The 18,048-nt window shown below is 36.5% G+C and overlaps 1 protein-coding gene across 1 annotated transcript in view; it reads right to left on the bottom strand.

Annotated features, from left to right (window-relative positions):
- The window catches only part of IL1RAPL1 (interleukin 1 receptor accessory protein like 1), a 1,306,469-nt gene that overhangs the window by 21,440 nt on the left and 1,266,981 nt on the right, over positions 1–18,048 (bottom strand). The window contains exon 9 of the mRNA XM_074323621.1: positions 12,150–12,293. Coding sequence (XP_074179722.1) covers positions 12,150–12,293 — 144 coding nt within the window. The remainder of the gene's footprint in view (positions 1–12,149; positions 12,294–18,048) is intronic.

Raw genomic sequence — 18,048 nt, 5'->3', positions numbered from 1 at the left:
CTAAGATTGCACAGATACCAATTTGTTTCATATGCCTGAAATGGAACACCCATTCCTATTTTCCAAGGGTTGGGGGGGTGGAGATTATAAAAGATTGCTCTAAGTCATTTTGCCTAATACCTGTGATAACTCTCAAAGCAGAACTAGAGAGCTTTCTTCATCTTGAAAATAGGAATCATATTAGCAATTATGGTGTTCTTATAAGCTTTCTCTGCCATCATTATAAGTTAGCACACCCTTCCTACCCTATAGTCAGAGGGATATAAACAAAAATAAAAACAAAAACAAAACAACTTGTACTCTGAGAAAAAAATGGAAACATAAACTAGAGCCCCTTGTCTAGCACTAGATCCTCCCCCCAAAATGAAGCTTTAGACTGTTCTTATAAGTTACTTCCCACTGAAAACCTATGTAGGACCTAACTGACATCTGCCAATATGATCATCATGTATGAGAGCTGCTCTTTGCTATTTTTCATTTTTTATTTATTTATTTTTTAAAAATTTATTGGGGTGACAATTGTTAGTAAAATTACACATAGATTTCAGGTGTACAATTCTGTATTACATCATCTATAAATCTCATTGTGTGTTCACCACCCAGAGTCAGTTCTCCTTCCATCACCATATATTTGATCCCCCTTATCCTCATCTCCCACCTCCCACCCCCCTTACCCTCTGGTAACCACTAAACTATTGTCTGTGTCTATGAGTTTTTGTTTCTTATTTGTCTTGTTCCTTTGTTGTTTTCAGTTTTATATCCCACATATCAGTGAAAGCATATGGTTTCTACTTTTTCTGTCTGACTTATTTCGCTAAGCATTACACTCTCAATATCCATCCATGTTGTCACAAATGTTCCTATATCATCTTTTCTTACCGCCGAATAGTATTCCATTGTGTATATATACCACAACTTCTTTATCCATTCATCTATCGAAGGACATTTTGGTTGTTTCCATGTCTTGGCCACCGTAAACAAAGCTGCAATGAACATTGGAGCACACGTGTCTTTATCTATAAATGTTTTCAGATTTTTTGGGTAGATACCCAGGAGAGGAATTGCTGGGTCATATGGTAATTCTATTCGTAATTTTTTGAGGAACCTCCACACTGCCTTCCATAACAGCTGCACCAATCTTCATTCCCACCAACAGTGTATGAGGTTCCTTTTTCTCCACAGCCTCTCCAACACTTGTTACTATTTGTCTTGTTGATGATAGCCATTCTGACTGGGGTGAGGTGGTATCTCATTGTGGTTTTTATTTGCATTTCTCTGATGATTAGTGATGTTGAGCATTTTTTCATATGTCTATTTGCCACTTGTATGTCCTCTTTGGAGAAATGTCTCTTCAGGTCTTCTGCCCGTTTTTCAACTGGGTTATTTGTTCTTTTGTTGTTGAGTTGCATGAGTTCATTGTATATTTTGGATATTAGCCCCTTATAGGAGGCACTGTTTGCAAAAATCTTCTCCCATTCAGTTGGTTGCCTCTTTATTTTGTCGATGGTTTCTTTTGCTGTGCAGAAGCTTTTAAGTTTCATATAGTCCCATTCGTTTATTTTAGCTTTTACTTCCATTGCCTTTGGAGTCAAATTCATAAAATGCTCTTTGAACCCAAGGTCCATAAGTTTAGTACCTATGTTTTCTTCTATGCAGTTTATTGTGTCAGGTCTTATGCTTAAGTCTTTGATCCATTTTGAATTAATTTTGGTACATGGTGACAGATAGCAGTCCAGTTTCATTCTTTTGCATGTGGCTATCCAATTCTCCCAGCACCATTTATTGAAGAGGCTGTCTTTCCTCCATTGTATGTTTTTAGCTTCTTTGTCAAAAATTATCTGTCCATATTTATGTGGTTTTATTTCTGGGTTCTCAATTCTATTCCATTGGTCTATGTGTCTGTTTTTCTGCCAATACCATGCTGTTTTGATTATTGTTGCCCTGTAGTACAAGTTAAAGTCAAGAGTATGATACCTCCAGCATTGTTCTTTTTACTGAAGATTGCTTTGGCTATTCGGGGTCTTTTGTGGTTCCAAACAAATCTGATGATTTTTTGTTCTATTTCTTTAAAAAATGCCATTGGGATTTTGATGGGGATTGCATTAAATCTGTATATTGCTTTGGGTAATATGGCCATTTTAACTATGTTGATTCTTCCGATCCATGAGCACGGAATGTCTTTCCATTTCTTTGTGTCTTCTTCTATTGCTTTCAAAAATGTCTTACAGTTTTCAGCATATAGGTCCTTCACATCCTTGGTTAAGTTTATTCCTAGGTATTTTATTCTTTTTGCTGCAATTGCAAAAGGAATTGTTTTTGGTAATTCTTTCTCTGAGATTTCATTGTTAGTATATAGGAATGCAATAGACTTTTGTACGTTGATTTTGTAGTCAGCAACTTTACTGTAATCATTGATTGTTTCTAATAGCTTTTTGGTGGAGTCTTTAGGGTTTTCTATATATAGCATCATGTCATCTGCAAAGAGTGATAATTTAACTTCTTCATTGCCAATTTGGATGCCTTTTATTTCTTTCTCTTGCCTGATTGCTCTGGCAAGGACTTCCAACACTATGTTGAAAAGCAGAGGTGATAGGGGACAGCCCTGTCGTGTTCCTGAACGTAGAGCAAAGGGCTTCAGTTTTTCACCATTAATTATGAGATTAGCTGAGGGCTTGTCATATATGGCCTTTATTATGTTAAGGTATTTTCCTTCTATACCTATTTTATTAAGTGTTTTAATCATAAATGGATGTTGTATCTTGTCAAATGCTTTTTCTGCATCAATTGATATAATCATATGATTTTTGTCCTTTATTTTGTTTATGTGATGTGTCACATTGATGGATTTCGGGATGTTGAACCATCCTTGTGCCCCAGGGATGAACCCCACTTGGTCGTGATGAATAATCTTTTTAATGCATTGTTGTATTCGATTTGCTAGAATTTTGTTTAGGATTTTTGCATCTGTATTCATCAGAGATATTGGTCTGTAGTTTTCTTTTTTTGTTATCCTTACCAGGTTTTGGTATCAGGGTAATGTTGGCCTCATAAAATGAGTTAGGGAGTACTGTCTCTTCTTCAATTTTTGGAAGAGTTTGAGCAGGATTGGTATTAGATCCTCTTTGAAGGTTTGGTAGAATTCACTAGTGAAGCCATCTGGTCCCGGACTTTTGCTTTTGGGAAGGTTTTGGATGACTGATTCAATTTCGTTACTGGTGATCAGTCTGTTTAGATTTTCCAGTTCTTCATGGTTCAGCCTTGGAAGGCTATATGTTTCTAAGAACTTGTCCATTTCTTCTAGGTTATTGAATTTGGTGGCATATAGTCCTTCATAGTATTCTTGGATGATCCTTTGTATTTCTGTGGTGTCCATGATAACTTCCCCTTTTTCATTTCTGATTTTGTTAATTAGTGTCTTCTCTCTTTTTATCTTAGTGAGTCTAGCCAAGGGTTTGTCAATTTTGTTAATCTTTTCAAAGAACCAGCTCTTTGTCACATTAATTTTTTCTATTGTCTTTTTGTTCTCTATTTCATTTAGTTCTGCTCTGATTTTTGTTATTTCCTTTCTTCTGCTGACCTTGGGTTTCATTTGTTCTTCTTTTTCTAGTTCTTTAAGGTGTAACATGAGGTTATTTATTTGGGATTTTTCTTGTTTCTTGAGATAGGCCTGTAATGATATAAATTTCCCTCTTAAAACTGCTTTGCTGTATCCCAAAAATTTTGGTAGGATGTATTTTCATTGTCATTTGTTTCTATGTATCTTTTGATCTCTCCTCTAATTTCTTCTTTGACCCAGTCGTTCTTTAAAAGTATGTTGTTTAATCTCCATGTATTTGTGTTTTTTCCTGCTTTCTTTTTGTAGTTGATATTCCAATTTCAAAGACTTGTGATCAGAGAATATGCTTGGTATGATTTCAATCTTCTTAAATTTGCTGAGGCTGATTTTATGTCCCAATATATGGTCTATCCTTGAGAATGTTCCATGTACACTAGAAAAGAATGTATAGTCTGATGTTTTAGGATGAAATGCTCTATATATGTCAATTATGTCCATTTCATCCAATGTGCCATTTAGGGCTGCTATTTCGCTATTTATTTTCTGTTTGGATGATCTATCCATAGCTGTCAATGATGTATTTAAGTCCCCTAGTATAATTGTGTTTTGGTCAATTTCTCTCTTTAGTTCTGTTAGTAGTTGCTTGGTATATTCGGGGCTCTCAGATTGGGGGCATTAATATTGATGACAGTTATGTCTTCTTGTTGCATAGTCCCCTTTACCATTATGAAATGTCCATCTTTGCCTCTTGTTTCTTTTTCACCCTGAAGTCTGTTTTATGTGATATCATTGTGGCTACACCTGATTTTGTCTGGAAACCATTTGCTTGGAGTGTCAATTTCCACCCTTTCACTTTGAGTCTATGCTTGTCCTTGTAGCTGAAATGTGTCTCTTGGAGACAGTATATGGTTGGGTTTACTTTTTGATCCAATCTGCTACTCTGTGCCTTTTAATTGGTGAGTTCAGTCCATTTACATTTAGGGTGATTACTGATATGTGAGGATTTCCTATCATTGTGTCTTTTGTTTTCTGGTAAGGCTGTGTCTGCATTGTTTCTTTGCCTTTTTGTTGTTGTCTATTATTTCTGTGTGGTGGTATTCTATGATGTTTCCCTCTGTTTCTTCTTTTATTACTATATATATATATCAGTTCTGGATTTTTTTTGAGTGGTTACCCTTAAGTTTATGTCAAAGAAAGTCTGATATTTAGAGTATTCCATTTTCTTCAGCACGCTTACTTTCTCTATTCCCATATTCTGGTTCAGGCCTTTACTCTCCCCCTTTTATGCTTTGGTTGCCACAAATTGTCCCTGTTGATGGTGGTCGAATAGCCTCCTTTAGTATTTCTTGTAGTGCAGGTCGTGTATTAGAAAATTCCCTCAGCTTCTGTATGTCTGGAAAGGTCTTTATTCCTTCTTCATATCTAAAGGATATCTTCACTGGATCTATTGTTCTAGGCTCATAATTTCTCTCTTTCAATAGTTTGAATATTTGGTTCCACTCCCTCCTGGCTTATAGAATTTCTGCTGAAAAACCTGATGGTAATCTAATGGGCTTTCCTTTGTGGGTTACCGTCTTCTTTTCCCTGGCTGCCTTGAGGATTCTTTCTTTGTCGTTGATTTTAGACAGCTTCAATACAATGTGCCTTGGAGAAGGCCTGTTGGGATTGAGGTAATTAGGTGTTCTATTTGCTTCTTGGATTCGAGGATCCAGTTCTGTCCACAAGTTTGGGAAGTTCTCATCAACAATTTGTTTGAATATATTCTCTGTTCCTTTCTCTCTTTCTTCTCCTTCTGGTATGCCCATTATTCTTATATTGCTCTTTCTGATGGAGTCAGAAAGTTCTTGTAGAGTTCTTTCATTTCTTTTAAGTCTCAAGTCTCTTTCTTCTTCCATCTGTGTAATTTCCAGGTTTCTATCTTCGATGTCACTGATTCTTTCCTCCATCTGGTCAACTCTACTACCTAAGCTGGTTATTTCATTCTTAATTTCTTCTATTGAGTTCTTAATCTCCAGAAATTCTATTTGGTTCTTTTTTAAAATTTCAATCTCTTTCATAAAATGCTCATGTTGTTCTTTGATTGTGTTTCTGAGTTCATTAAACTGCCTTTCTGTGTTTTCTTGCATCTTGTTGAGTTTTTTCAGAACTGCAATCTTGAATTCTCTGTCATTTAAGTCACATATTTCCATATCTTTAAGTTCCTTTTCTGGAGACTTTTCACTTTCTTTCTGAGCTGTCTTGTTGCCTTGGTTATTCATGGCAATTACTGATTTATTATTTCTCTTCCTAGACATCTACAGGAGTGGCTTCTGCAACAGGTTGATAGGAAGAGGTCTTTCTTTTGTTTTCCAGTACTTGTTGGTAGAATGTTTTATTTTCTCTCCAACTGCAGCCTTTTTTTTTCCTCTCTCACATGCTAGTGCTATGTTTTCTCTGCAGTATTCCAGCTTCTCACACAATGGGGGGATTCCCTGGGAGACGGGCTTCTCCTGTGTTAATAGTTCACCTGGGTCACAGGGTGCAGTGTCCGTGTGGTTATGCGGAAAGCTTTTGAAGTTCCAAAGCTCTTCCTGCACCAGCTTCAGAGCCCATATGTTTCAGCAGTTCTGTTTACTCCTGCAGGGATCTGCCCAGATAGGTGGGTCCAGGGGCGGGATGAGTTGTGAGAGGTGGCCCAGAGCAATGGCGGCGACCATCACCACAGCCGGTCCTGCTTCAACAGCTCCCCCCCCTTTGCTGGAAGTAGTTGGGCTGCAAATCTGTGTCTGCGGTCCATAGTTCTCAGAACAGCAAGTATTCTGTTCTTTTGATCTGACACTGCTACTGTTCCGCTTCTAGCACTGGGCAGGTGGGGGCGAGGCGAGCTCTGGGAGGGTAGGGAGGGGGCGGCTAGTCTCAATGCCTAAGGCTTCCTTTCTCTGCTCGGCAGTGAGGGCTTAAACCACCGTTTTCAGCCTTCTTCCCTCAGTCTTTTCTCCGAGGTCTCTGCTGTGAACGTTGGGTTCAGCCATGTTATATGGTGCTCCCTCAGCCCTGTGGGCCATAAGCGGAGCCCTAGCAGTCCGAGTTCTTCCCTCTCCCACAGCTGAGGTAGTTCCAGGAAGCAGTCAGCTCGGAGCACTGAGCTAGGTCTGCATCTTGCACCCGTGCTTCTCCGTCTCTCCATCTCCACACTTCTCCCTTCCCTCCTCCCCTGCTCGCGCGATTCCCCCACCTTTAGGTGAATTCAGTAGTGAGCCTCTTCGTCTTGCCTGTCTGCTGTGCAGGGAGTCCTTTGTGGGGTTACTGTTGTTCGATTAGTTATAAATTCCAGGGGAGCTTTACAGAGGCTCACCTCACGCCGCCATTTTGATGATGTCTCGCTATTTTTTCTTATTAATAGACTACCTGTAAGTTCACAACCTTGTTTTTCTCTAAATATCTGTTATATATTTTATTTGGAGAGCCAGTTTTAAAATCTAGATATCTTTGCAAAATTTTGAAAGTTCTAATTCTGACTTAGTCTTTGAGCCTTTCACAGAAATAAATAAATGAGATACGGAATTTTGTATTCAGAATACTATACACATAGTAAGCATTCACTACTAAGTGCTCATTAACTCAAAGTGTAAAGGGCCATCATAATAATGTGTCTATAGTGCCATGTTGGTAAAGATGGAGGAGAATGTTACTAGACCTTGGAAAATCATTTGAAGTTAGGGGGGAAATATGAACTCTGTACGAGAGAAAGAAAGACAGAGACAGAAAGAGAGAAGGGAGCAGAAACAGGAAGGAAAGAAGCAAGGAGTACATTTATACAAGCTTCTAAACAAAATGGAAGGGAAGACCCAGGCAGAGGCATGGAGGAGCAAGGAGTCTGATGTTGTTATGACAACTATATTTTCCTTGTCATTATTCCAGTAAAAATGATGGGATACTATGTTAGTATAAGTTTTGCTCTAGAGTCGTAGGTTGTCTTTATCAGGATGGTCAGCTAGCATTCAATTAGAATAAGGCAATACTGTAGAGGAAGCCACCACGAGTACTTCATTGTCTTTATTTCTGATCAAAAGTAGATGCTTCATTAATTAGTATGATAGATGTTAGAAATCAAGGTTCATTGCTAAAATTAATGGCTTTTTACTAAGTATAATGAATCTTGGAAACAGGCCTTCCGTGGTGAAATGAGTGCTATTCAAGACATATGGATTACGTAACATCATTGAGAGACACATCCCACGTCTACAAGTATCTAATGGGGCCACGGGCCTGCCCCCTTAGTGAAACTCTTCCAGGCTTGATTCTGTCCGGGTCCAGGGCAGGCTGCTCCAAGCTATCCTACAATAGCATGTTGAGTATTTTGAATTAAAGTTACTTAACAAACTGCCAGTGGAAGAAGAACACTCTGACCTCTCTGTCCCCCTAAAAGCAGGAGATAAATCTCCTATGTGATAGGTGTTCTCACCACACCTGGAAGATTCCCCTTATTGTTAGGGTTAATTCACTCAGAGCCAAACAATCTGTATAAACAAACCTTGTTGCTTCTTTTGTAATTTATTACTTTGTTCACATTCCTCATGAATGAATACCCTAACTTGGATTCCTTTAGAATGAGCACTAACTTTTCTCTTTGTCATGTCAATTTCTCACAAATTTATTCTTTGTCTAAAAAGTATAAGAGGTGCCTGGTTCGGTCATTTCTTTGAGCCTCAATTTATTATCTGAGCATCATATTATGATTCTGACATGCACATGTATTAAATTGTTTTTTGACCTGTTAGTCTAGTCTTGTGTCAATGTTATTATTAATCCAGCTATAAGAACTAAAAAAAAGGTATGGGGGGGGATTCATGTCCTGTGTCCTGATGAAGAATATGCTTAGATATCATTAAATGGTTAGCCTGATCCTGTCACTGGAATATCATCACATTTGCCTCAGAGGAAACTTTCTTGTAAGTTTTTTTTGGAACACACACACACACACACACACACATACACACACACACACACATCAGAAAGTTACAACATCTTCAAGCTTATAGGATCAGTTATATGCTTATTTGTTAATAAATGTATATGCAGCATAACTTGTCCAAATTCTCTTTCATTATATTATAGAATCAAGGTGGTAGGGGAGTAGCTAAACTTCTCCTACCCCTAACCATTATAGTTACCTCATTTATACAAAAGGACCTGAGAATCATGCATGACTGCCTTGTCTTGGGTCAGTTCTCAACAGCTGTGTTTGTCCAAAGACCAGCACATCAGTCCAAATGGGTTTCTGCTTAGTCAAATTGATGGGGGTGGCGAGGTTGCAAATGTAAGTTGGGTCACCCTGTGACAGCAATTGCTTTCTCAGCTAAAGAAGCATTCTGCTCTGGCAGGCAACAGAGAGACATACTTCCCCCCCACCATCCAAGAATCAGTATATTTGTACTTAGAAAGAGAAGTTTGACCGAGTGTGGAGGATAAAATGGAGGGATAGAGAATGGAGGCCAAAGGGTTGTGTAGGAGGTTTAGACAAGGCAGTTGCAATGAAGAATGAGGGAAATCTTTTCAAGAGGTACAATTGACTGGCCACGATGACTAAGTGGAATTGGCAGATGAGGAGAAAATGAAGCAGATGAGGTAGAGGATGAAACAAAAATTTGAGATGTAAAATGAAGGATGAGAAGAAATAAGTGTGGGGGTGATTTAAAAGCTGGATTTGGGACCTATCATGGTGGAAATAACCAATAGGTTACTAGGGAAAAAAATGATACTAAAACAAGAGAACTGGGAGAGGACATTTAGTTTTAGGAGTTATTTGTGCATAAAGGTATTTGAAGATAAGGTTGTAAATGTGATCCAGAAAGGTGCATGCTGTAGAATTAGATGAAAAGTGCTAAGGCCTGAGTCCAGGGGTGACAGTAAAATCTAAGTTATGTAGAGGGGAACAAGGAGTGATGTGAGCAAACCAAGAGAGCAAAGCAGCAATATGTCCTAACTTGGAAAAATAGAATCCTTCTGATATAGAAGTGATATAGTCAGGTAATGCCTATTGTAATGACTTAAAAGGAACAGGCTGATGTGTCCCTGATGCCAAATATTCTCCCTCTCCCAGTCTGATACAATAGCTGAAATTGTGCAGATTTGGAGTCATTTAAAAATTCTGTCTTTCTGGTTGTGTGATTCTTTGTGTATTAATAAAGTAGTCAACACAGTATTTGTTACTTGATAAATATTCAATAACTGGTCAATTAATCTGTTATGATATCACATAGCAAGACACTACTTCAAATTATTAGCTGAACTTTCTTTCCCTGTTCTTCACACTCTGCCTTTGCTTACTTCCAAGAGTATTTGATGCAGTATTCCCCTTTCAGGGGGAGGTAATAAGGTGGTCAAGATAAAGAAGACATTGCTCAGGTTTGACTTTCAAATTATATTTTTAAAAGCCAAGTCAAGAATATGAAAAGCCTGGGGTTTCTTCTTAACAGTTATCTTTTCTTTGGAAGATGAAAACTACCATGTTTCCCTGAAAATAAGACCTAGCCGGGCCATCAGCTCTAATGTATCTTTTGGAGCAAAAATTAATATAAGACCCGGTCTTATTTTACTATAATATAAGACCGGGTCTTATGTAACATAACAATATAATATAATAATATAATATAATTAATATAATATAATATAATATAATATAATATAATATAATATAATATAATATAATATAATAATATATAAGACTGGGTCTTATATTAATTTTTGCTCCAAAAGATGCATTAGAGCTGATGGTCCAGCTAGGTCTTATTTTTAGGGAAACATGGTAGAAAGAATGGGGACTTGATGATGTCAGAGAAATTCTCCACCACTATAACACAGAATAATTTTTCAACCATAACAGCATATGTAGAAGGACCTAAGGGGATGTGACTAAGGTTCAGAGGCATCTAAGCCATCCAGAATCTTCTACCATTCAGAACATGACAAATAAAAACTGCACTGGAAATTGATAGTTTAAAATGATTCATGTTATTAAGAACACAAAATAAACATATTCAAAATACGTAGGGATAATAAAGTGAGATTAGTTTAGGAAATCTGCTTTTTCAAGTATCTTCTACTATGCTAATCGTGCAAACAATAGCAGATCTTTAGATTATACTGAGCATACTAACTTTTTAAAAGGTTAAACATAATAGAGACATTGGTATTCAATAAAATAAAGGCTTTGGAAATAAACCAATTTTCAAATCCCATTTTGGCCATATACACTAACACTTGTGTTATCTAACCTCTGGGAACCTCAGTTGCCTTATCAGTGAAACGGAGATTATAACATTGACCTCAGAATTTTTTGAGGCTTAGCAAAAATGATTTTAAGAATGCCTAGCACATTGCTTGGTACCCATCATTCAACAACAACTTTGACGTTGACAATTTTCTCATATCTCTTGGAAGCAGTAGCAAAAAAAATTCAATAACTTGTATAAACAGGCAAGAAAGTTAGGAACAAAGAGCAAGTGGGCAAATCAGCACTTAAAAATTTAAAAAATAAAACAAAAAACCCGTTTTGCTGCAGCGCAGACTCCACCCTAATGGGAAGGGGAGGTTAAATAGAGAGGAGTATTGGGGTGCTGAATAAACAGCTCCTCTTCATAAATTTGACAACCTATAGTTCTACCTGTGGATTTATTCCAGAGGATCCTGGAAATGTGGTAGCATGGGCAATTGCTTCATTTTCCTCAGTACCATTTAGTGCAAAACTGACAATCAATGAGAAAAAAAGTTGATAAATACGATCAAGAAAACTTTATCATCTGCACTATTTATTGGTTTGCATATGCTTCCTATATTGCAAGTTAATCTTATATATAAATTACTTTCAAATGAGCAAAAAGGAAAAAACTTAAGTCCTCTAATGGGTGTTTTAAGGAGCTCAATTTTGAAGACCCCAAATTTGTCTTAGATTGTACACATATTCATGACTGACCAGAGGCAAATAATAATTACTATTTCTATGAAAACAATATTTACTTGTCCAATTTCAGTAAAATTATTAGATGTATTATTATGAAAACGATGTGTTGTGCACTTTCCTATCTGTTGGTCCACACTTGGAATAAAAATCAGCTTGTCTAAATATAACTAAATAAACAGGATTGAAAAGACTGCTGGATGAATTCTAAAATATTCAGTAGTTTATTATAACTGATCAGTTTAAACAACATTGATATTCACTTTAAACTATTAGGCGAGGGAGCACAATTAAAAGAGACACTCCTTACTTATAGAAAAGTAAAGCTGGACTGTCACTACTGATTACAAGGTGAGAGAAAATGAATACACTGATAGCATTGCAATCAGCATTTGTAATTCGCAAGTGCTGCTTGGAATAGGACTCTCAAAAGGGTAGGTGTTGCTTTACAATTTTCAAAGGAAATACCAATTGACTTCAAAGCATCACCCATACAGTGCCATATAAAAGATGAATTTACAAACCTAACATTGAAAGATTATAAGAGATGCCATCAATGGTTATGCAGGTAACTTTTCTTTCCCCTCAATAAAACAAAGACAGGAAACAAAAAAGACTATTCAGAAAGAACATTAAAAAAAGAACTCATCTTACCTCCATCCAGCTCTTCAGTGCCAAAATGATTCCTGTAGAAGAGCATGATTTCTATTTTGTAACATTTGTAGATGGTCACCAAACAAACAAGCAGCAAAAGGATCGCGCCAAGCCCTCCAGCAAGTTCAACTGTGTACATCAGCTCTAGGGAAAAAAAAAAATCACAAGAGATAATTATACCACATTCACATTCAAAATCATAAATTCAACTCAACTTCACAGTTTTGTGGATGAAACCAGATGTGGGCAGTGGATTAGCACAACTCCTTCCTTTTTTCCATGAAAATTTGACCTTTTGATAACTTTCTAGCTTTGTTTCCTAGGTAGCCACAAGAGGTGGTCTGTGGTAACTGTTGCTAAGCAACACTGCTTATGGTAAAAATGAACCTATGTTGGTAGATGGCATTTGGATTGAGAACTATAAATACCTGATTGGAAACTATATTTTTGGGCTTGCCTGAGTGCAGTAACTCTTATATACAAACATATCCCTTGTAGAAATCCTGCAAGTTACGCTTATAGGGTTGATAAAAGAAATATTGGTCCCTGTTGATATGAAACTTTTAAGCCAGGATGGCTTCTGAATCCAGCCAACATGAAACTTTATCTTTCCCACTTGAGCTGTCACCTGGGGGTTGGGGCTAAGGGAAGGTGAGGGGTCAAACAGAACAGCATCTGAAGGGCAATGTGAACTGTTGCATAGAGTATTGGGTGGACCACCTAATCGATACAGTCTGCGGGCTTCTGCCAGGAGCAATGAATACTCCTTTCTTACATCTTTCTCAATAAAGTGGGGCCAATGTGGGCTACCATAGTCTTGGAGGCTGAATGCTTACTTGGGTTTTAAGAAGTAAGCCACCTAGTGGATGTCACACCAGAATATATTGGTATTATTTTCCTTTCACTAAGATACTTAAAAGTTTTTTCTTTTCCTTTGTTTCCCCTTTTACTAGGCATGGTACTATATTTTACCCTAGTAAGGGATTTTGTTGTCATTCACTGTATATAAGTTCTCTTATTCCTATTCAATACCTATATTACATCAAAAAATTATCAGGCAATTTTGGGGGATAAAATACTCACTTCTTTTTTCTCCTTTAGAACTCACGGACATTATAACAAATTCAAGGCTACTGGCATTTAAACATTCAGTCAGAATGCACAGATTTTGAAATTCACTTTAACTAACTGCCTCTGTATGCACGTTGTCCTTGATCAAAATAATCTAAATGTTGTGATTGATGGGTAGCCATTGTTCCCTGCAGTTGACAACTACCTTGAAAAGTACTAGATTCCTTCATTACCATTAAAGATAAATATTCCTGAAATAATGGCTCTAAAATAATGGTACTTTTGATTCTGTAATTTAGACTCCACCAATGGGTTATCCAATTTTGTAACACACTCAATGCAGGCTTAGACTGAGAACTTTAAAATGATATATGGTTTTGTATTGACAACTACTCTTGGGTTACAAGATCATTTGTGAGACCTTGAAACGGGGTGAAATCATCATGGGTGCCATGCAGTATCAGTGATAAATAATCTGAAAAGCATGGCCAACATTTTCTCACAAGGACATTTTGTGCAAGCTTGCATGTGATGTCACTTTTCCTGTGATAATTGCAGAAAAAAAGTCAGCCATACTTCTCATTATCTAGTCCTTCATTTCTAATTCAAGAGTTTCATAAAAACAAAACAAAACATGTATAACTATTGTATAATCCAGTGCATTTTTCTGCTTGTATTAAAATTAAAAGGGACATAGAAGAAAATATAAAAAGTGATTGGACTTTATGAATTGAAGAAAGAAAAATAAAATGAGCTATTAAATCTTTTAGAGTCTAAGTAAATTAATATGATATGAAATGTGAAATACTGAAAAGGACCTCCAGGAAATTTTTATATTTTGTATTTCTAAATATCAGACAGCTTTATCTGCTGACTCTTCTCAGGGACTACACAAAATAGCACTACAAAAGTACCAGGAATGAAATATAAAATGCTCTTCCGTATACTATTTCCCCAATATTATGTGAACAGAAAAGATAAGTGGGTAGATAATTCTGCGGGGTGCATTGAGTCTTATTCTCTCAGGATATCTGTTAAACTCCACCACACATAGAGGCCGGCATAAAACTCTAACCTATGGCCATAAGTTAATTTATATACCAGTAAAATCTGGTTTAAATTACACTGCATAGGATGGGAGAGATAAGCATTTGGACTATGGCTTCTTTTAAGATTCATTCTGTTTTCTGATTTAATGCATTAAACATTTGGACTTTATCACTCTAAAATGTCTTGCGTGAGAAAAGAAATGGAAAAATAATGGAGAATGCTTAACTGCCACTCCTAAACACTAAGTGGAAGTGGAAGTGTCCAATGGAACTACTATATTAGAAAACTTTGGGCAGTTTCTAGTGAAGTTAAATCTGAAGCTATCCTGCCAGAAGCAATTACACTCTTAGGTATTTACCCAAAGGAAATACAAGCAGCTATCCATAGGGAAACTTGTACAAGAATGTTCAGAGTAGTCTTATTCATAGTAGCCACAACTGGAAATAACCCAAATGCTCATTAACAGGAGATAATGAATGAACTGTTGTGTGTCCATATGATATGAGTAGAATATACTTAGCAGTTAAAAAAAATAAACTATGATATATGCAACATGCATGATTCTCACAAAGTTATGTTAGGTGAAGGAAGCCAGACACAAAGTAATATGTTTGGTATAATTCTATTTAAATGAAGACCAAAATAAACCATATAGAAATCACAAAATGGATTCTGTGTGGATGGGTGACGTGAACATTTATTAGAAAGAGGCAAAAGGGAACTTTCTGAGGTAGAAGAAATATTTTGTATATTTTTTCAGGTGTGGATACACAAGTATATGCATTTGTCAAAACTCATTGAGCTGAACACTTAAGATCTATGCATTTCATCTTACGTTAATCATACTTCAATTCTTTAAAAAACTGATTTTTAAAAAAGAGCCGTTATAAATTCTAACCCAAGGTCTATGTGGGGAGAATCTGTAAAGAAAGCTGGGAGTCAGGGCAGCTGCTCTGCTGTAGATAACTGCCCAGTCAGGGGATGGTTCTTCCGTGGTGTCCCCAAGGACACCCTTTGATTCTGGAGGCATGGCACTGGGCCTGGGCACCTAGCACGCCTTACACACCCATATCAAGTCAAATAGCTTTTGAAACAATCAAAACCTGTGCCTGAAACATAATCTTATCAATCTAATCAGCAGACTTCTCATTTTCTTCAGATAGTATGTATAATACTGGTCTCTACACACTTTTTAAAAACTTTAAGAAATTGGATCTATAGAGAACTTAGACAAAAATTATATAAAAATAAGTCCTTTGTATTTTTAGAGAAGTAATTGCCCAAAAGTGAATTATTCCCATTTCTAGATGTCATGAGCCACTCAAAAATTTTTATACACTATCTCAAATACACTATTCACCAGGCTAATCAATAGTATTGTCTGAAATGTAATGAGAAAAAGAGAGCAGGGTTATGTAGCTTAGCAATGACAAAGTTGTCTTGTGTCAAAGGAATACCTCCTTTAAGGTACAAACATATGAACAGTTATATATACCCAGAGTAAGGGCGATAAGCAATGAGTCTTCTGAGTCATATGATAGTCATTTACTAATAATGGGAATACCAAAAACTGATCCAAAGAAATAGCACTTACACGGAGCTAATTGATCCTGAGATCTTGAGAGTGTCTCAGATTTCCCCCAGATACTTCTGTAGTATCACAAGGTATTCTTAAAATGTCCTTGGAGGTCAGAAAAGAAATGAGTCTTTCCCTTCAGTACACATAGCACTGCCTGCTCCTCAGTTACAACATTATTTTAGGTAAGAGTAATTTATATGCCTTCATTTTATAAATACGTGCAGGTTAAAAATTTTCCATTTGATTTAAGTTATTCACATTGGTTTATATAGCATGTGTAAACTCTCCCAAAGAAAATGGTGTATTAGATTTAGCTTCCACATTTCTTTTGCTCCAAGCTGGACACATTCATTAATATGAGTGCTACCCATTATTGCTTATACACGGGGTCAGAACAAAATTACTAGGGGTCAAATTCTGTTACAGTTAAAAGAAATGATTTGGGCCCACTGCTGTATTTTATCTTTACATTACAATGTGAACAGTATTGCCCCAGGAAATGTCATTTTCCCTTTGAAATGGAATCTGCTTTGCAGCTCAAGTTCCAGTTGCCAGGAGTGGCAGCATTTAAAAAATAAAAAAGATTCTATTTCAGCACAATTCAACATCAGAGGATGGAAAGAGAAAGTGCAGACCTTTTAAAATCTGTTTAGCCTTTGCATTATTTTGTTACAATGATAGACTTTGCCCCCTTTAAGGGACTGAGACTGAATATTGAGAATTGTAAAGCAAAATCACTAGGCAAAACCTAAGGGAAGCTGGCATTTGGTTAAACACAACAAATGAACAAGTGCCAAAGAGTTACATTTAAGGGCACCAGCAGTCATTTAGTTACAGGCAATTAACAATAGTCCTTGGAAAGCTCCGGTAAGGGCTAAGGGAAAACACATTGATTATTGCTGCAGTAGTAGACTGCTTTTGGGAATAAATTGCTTCAATTTGAAACTAGATTTGCTACAAGCATTTTGAGCAATGACTACAAATTTTTTTTTATCAAGACAGTTGGACCAAGCAGCCTTTAAAAAGAAACAGCTAATTAAAATAAAGCGCATGCCATCTCTTAGTATATTGGATTACATTGCAAATAATAAATGCATTTGGTGTACACTAATCTTGCTGCAATTACCTAGTATAGTTTGGGATCCTATTTATTTTATTGGCCTGTATCTGGTGTTATGGTGTGCAAACTTTTTCTGCTAGGTATCTCTGAAGAGGTAAAGATGTTAACAAAGTTAAATCAAAGTGTCTATGTATTTTTGAACTCCTCACTTGTAGTTTTCATTTTGCATCTCTCTCTTTCTTTCTTATAATCTTGTTTAAAGTATAACTGAAAATTTTAGGTGGCTTATTCTTATATAGTTCGTCCTAAAATTGCCTCATTCATTTTATAAAGTCCTTTGAAATGCTCTGCTCTGATTTATATTCAGTAAGATGCAAGTTTGTGGGGGAAATGCATGATAGACAATATAATGATCCCAGTTTATTCATTAGCTTCACCAAGTACATTTCTTCTTCTCTCATTGTGTTATAAAGAGCTAAACTTTATAAGGATTTATCCATCCACATAAATTCATATGCATATTTATTTCTCTGGAGCAGTATAACTTATTTGTTCCTGGCAGGAGGATAATTATGCTCAGCCTACAAAGATATTCAACTCAATCCTACAATACATCAATGCAATTTAGAAGCAGTTAAATTTTTTTTGGTAACACATTAAGAAGCGGAATTGCTATTCACATAATAGCAAGAAAAATGTTTTGGGGAGGTACAAACTCGTATGTAAAGAGAGCAGTTCTGCTCTTGCAAAGTGCTTTTTGGAACACGGCAGGGTCTACCAAATAGTAATAATAATAATAATAAAAATGCAATGGTCTCTGAATGCAGCAGTTTGGTCTGTGAACTAAACCAAACATTTGAGCAAACTATTACCATCAAAGTAGTATACTTTGCCATTTTGGAGAGAAGATTTCAGCAAAGTATCAAATTAACTTTAACTTACTGCCAATCAAGAATGCAAACATGGTCATTGGCTAGGACCCACCATTAGGGCCTACTTAGAGTAAGCTCCTACAAACCCTGGAAACTGAATTGTTACATGTTAATAAACTATTAAAAATGAAAAGTAAAATAAAAGACTAGAGGGAAAAAATGCATCCTTCTCTATAGTTTGCTAGAGTCCACCCTTGGAATATGCTT

The sequence above is a fragment of the Rhinolophus sinicus genome, chromosome X (assembly GCF_036562045.2).
Source record: "Rhinolophus sinicus isolate RSC01 chromosome X, ASM3656204v1, whole genome shotgun sequence".
Classification (NCBI taxonomy): Eukaryota; Metazoa; Chordata; class Mammalia; order Chiroptera; family Rhinolophidae; genus Rhinolophus; species Rhinolophus sinicus.
The sequence above is the reverse complement of the archived record's forward strand: the minus strand, read 5'-3'. Positions and strand labels throughout refer to the sequence as shown.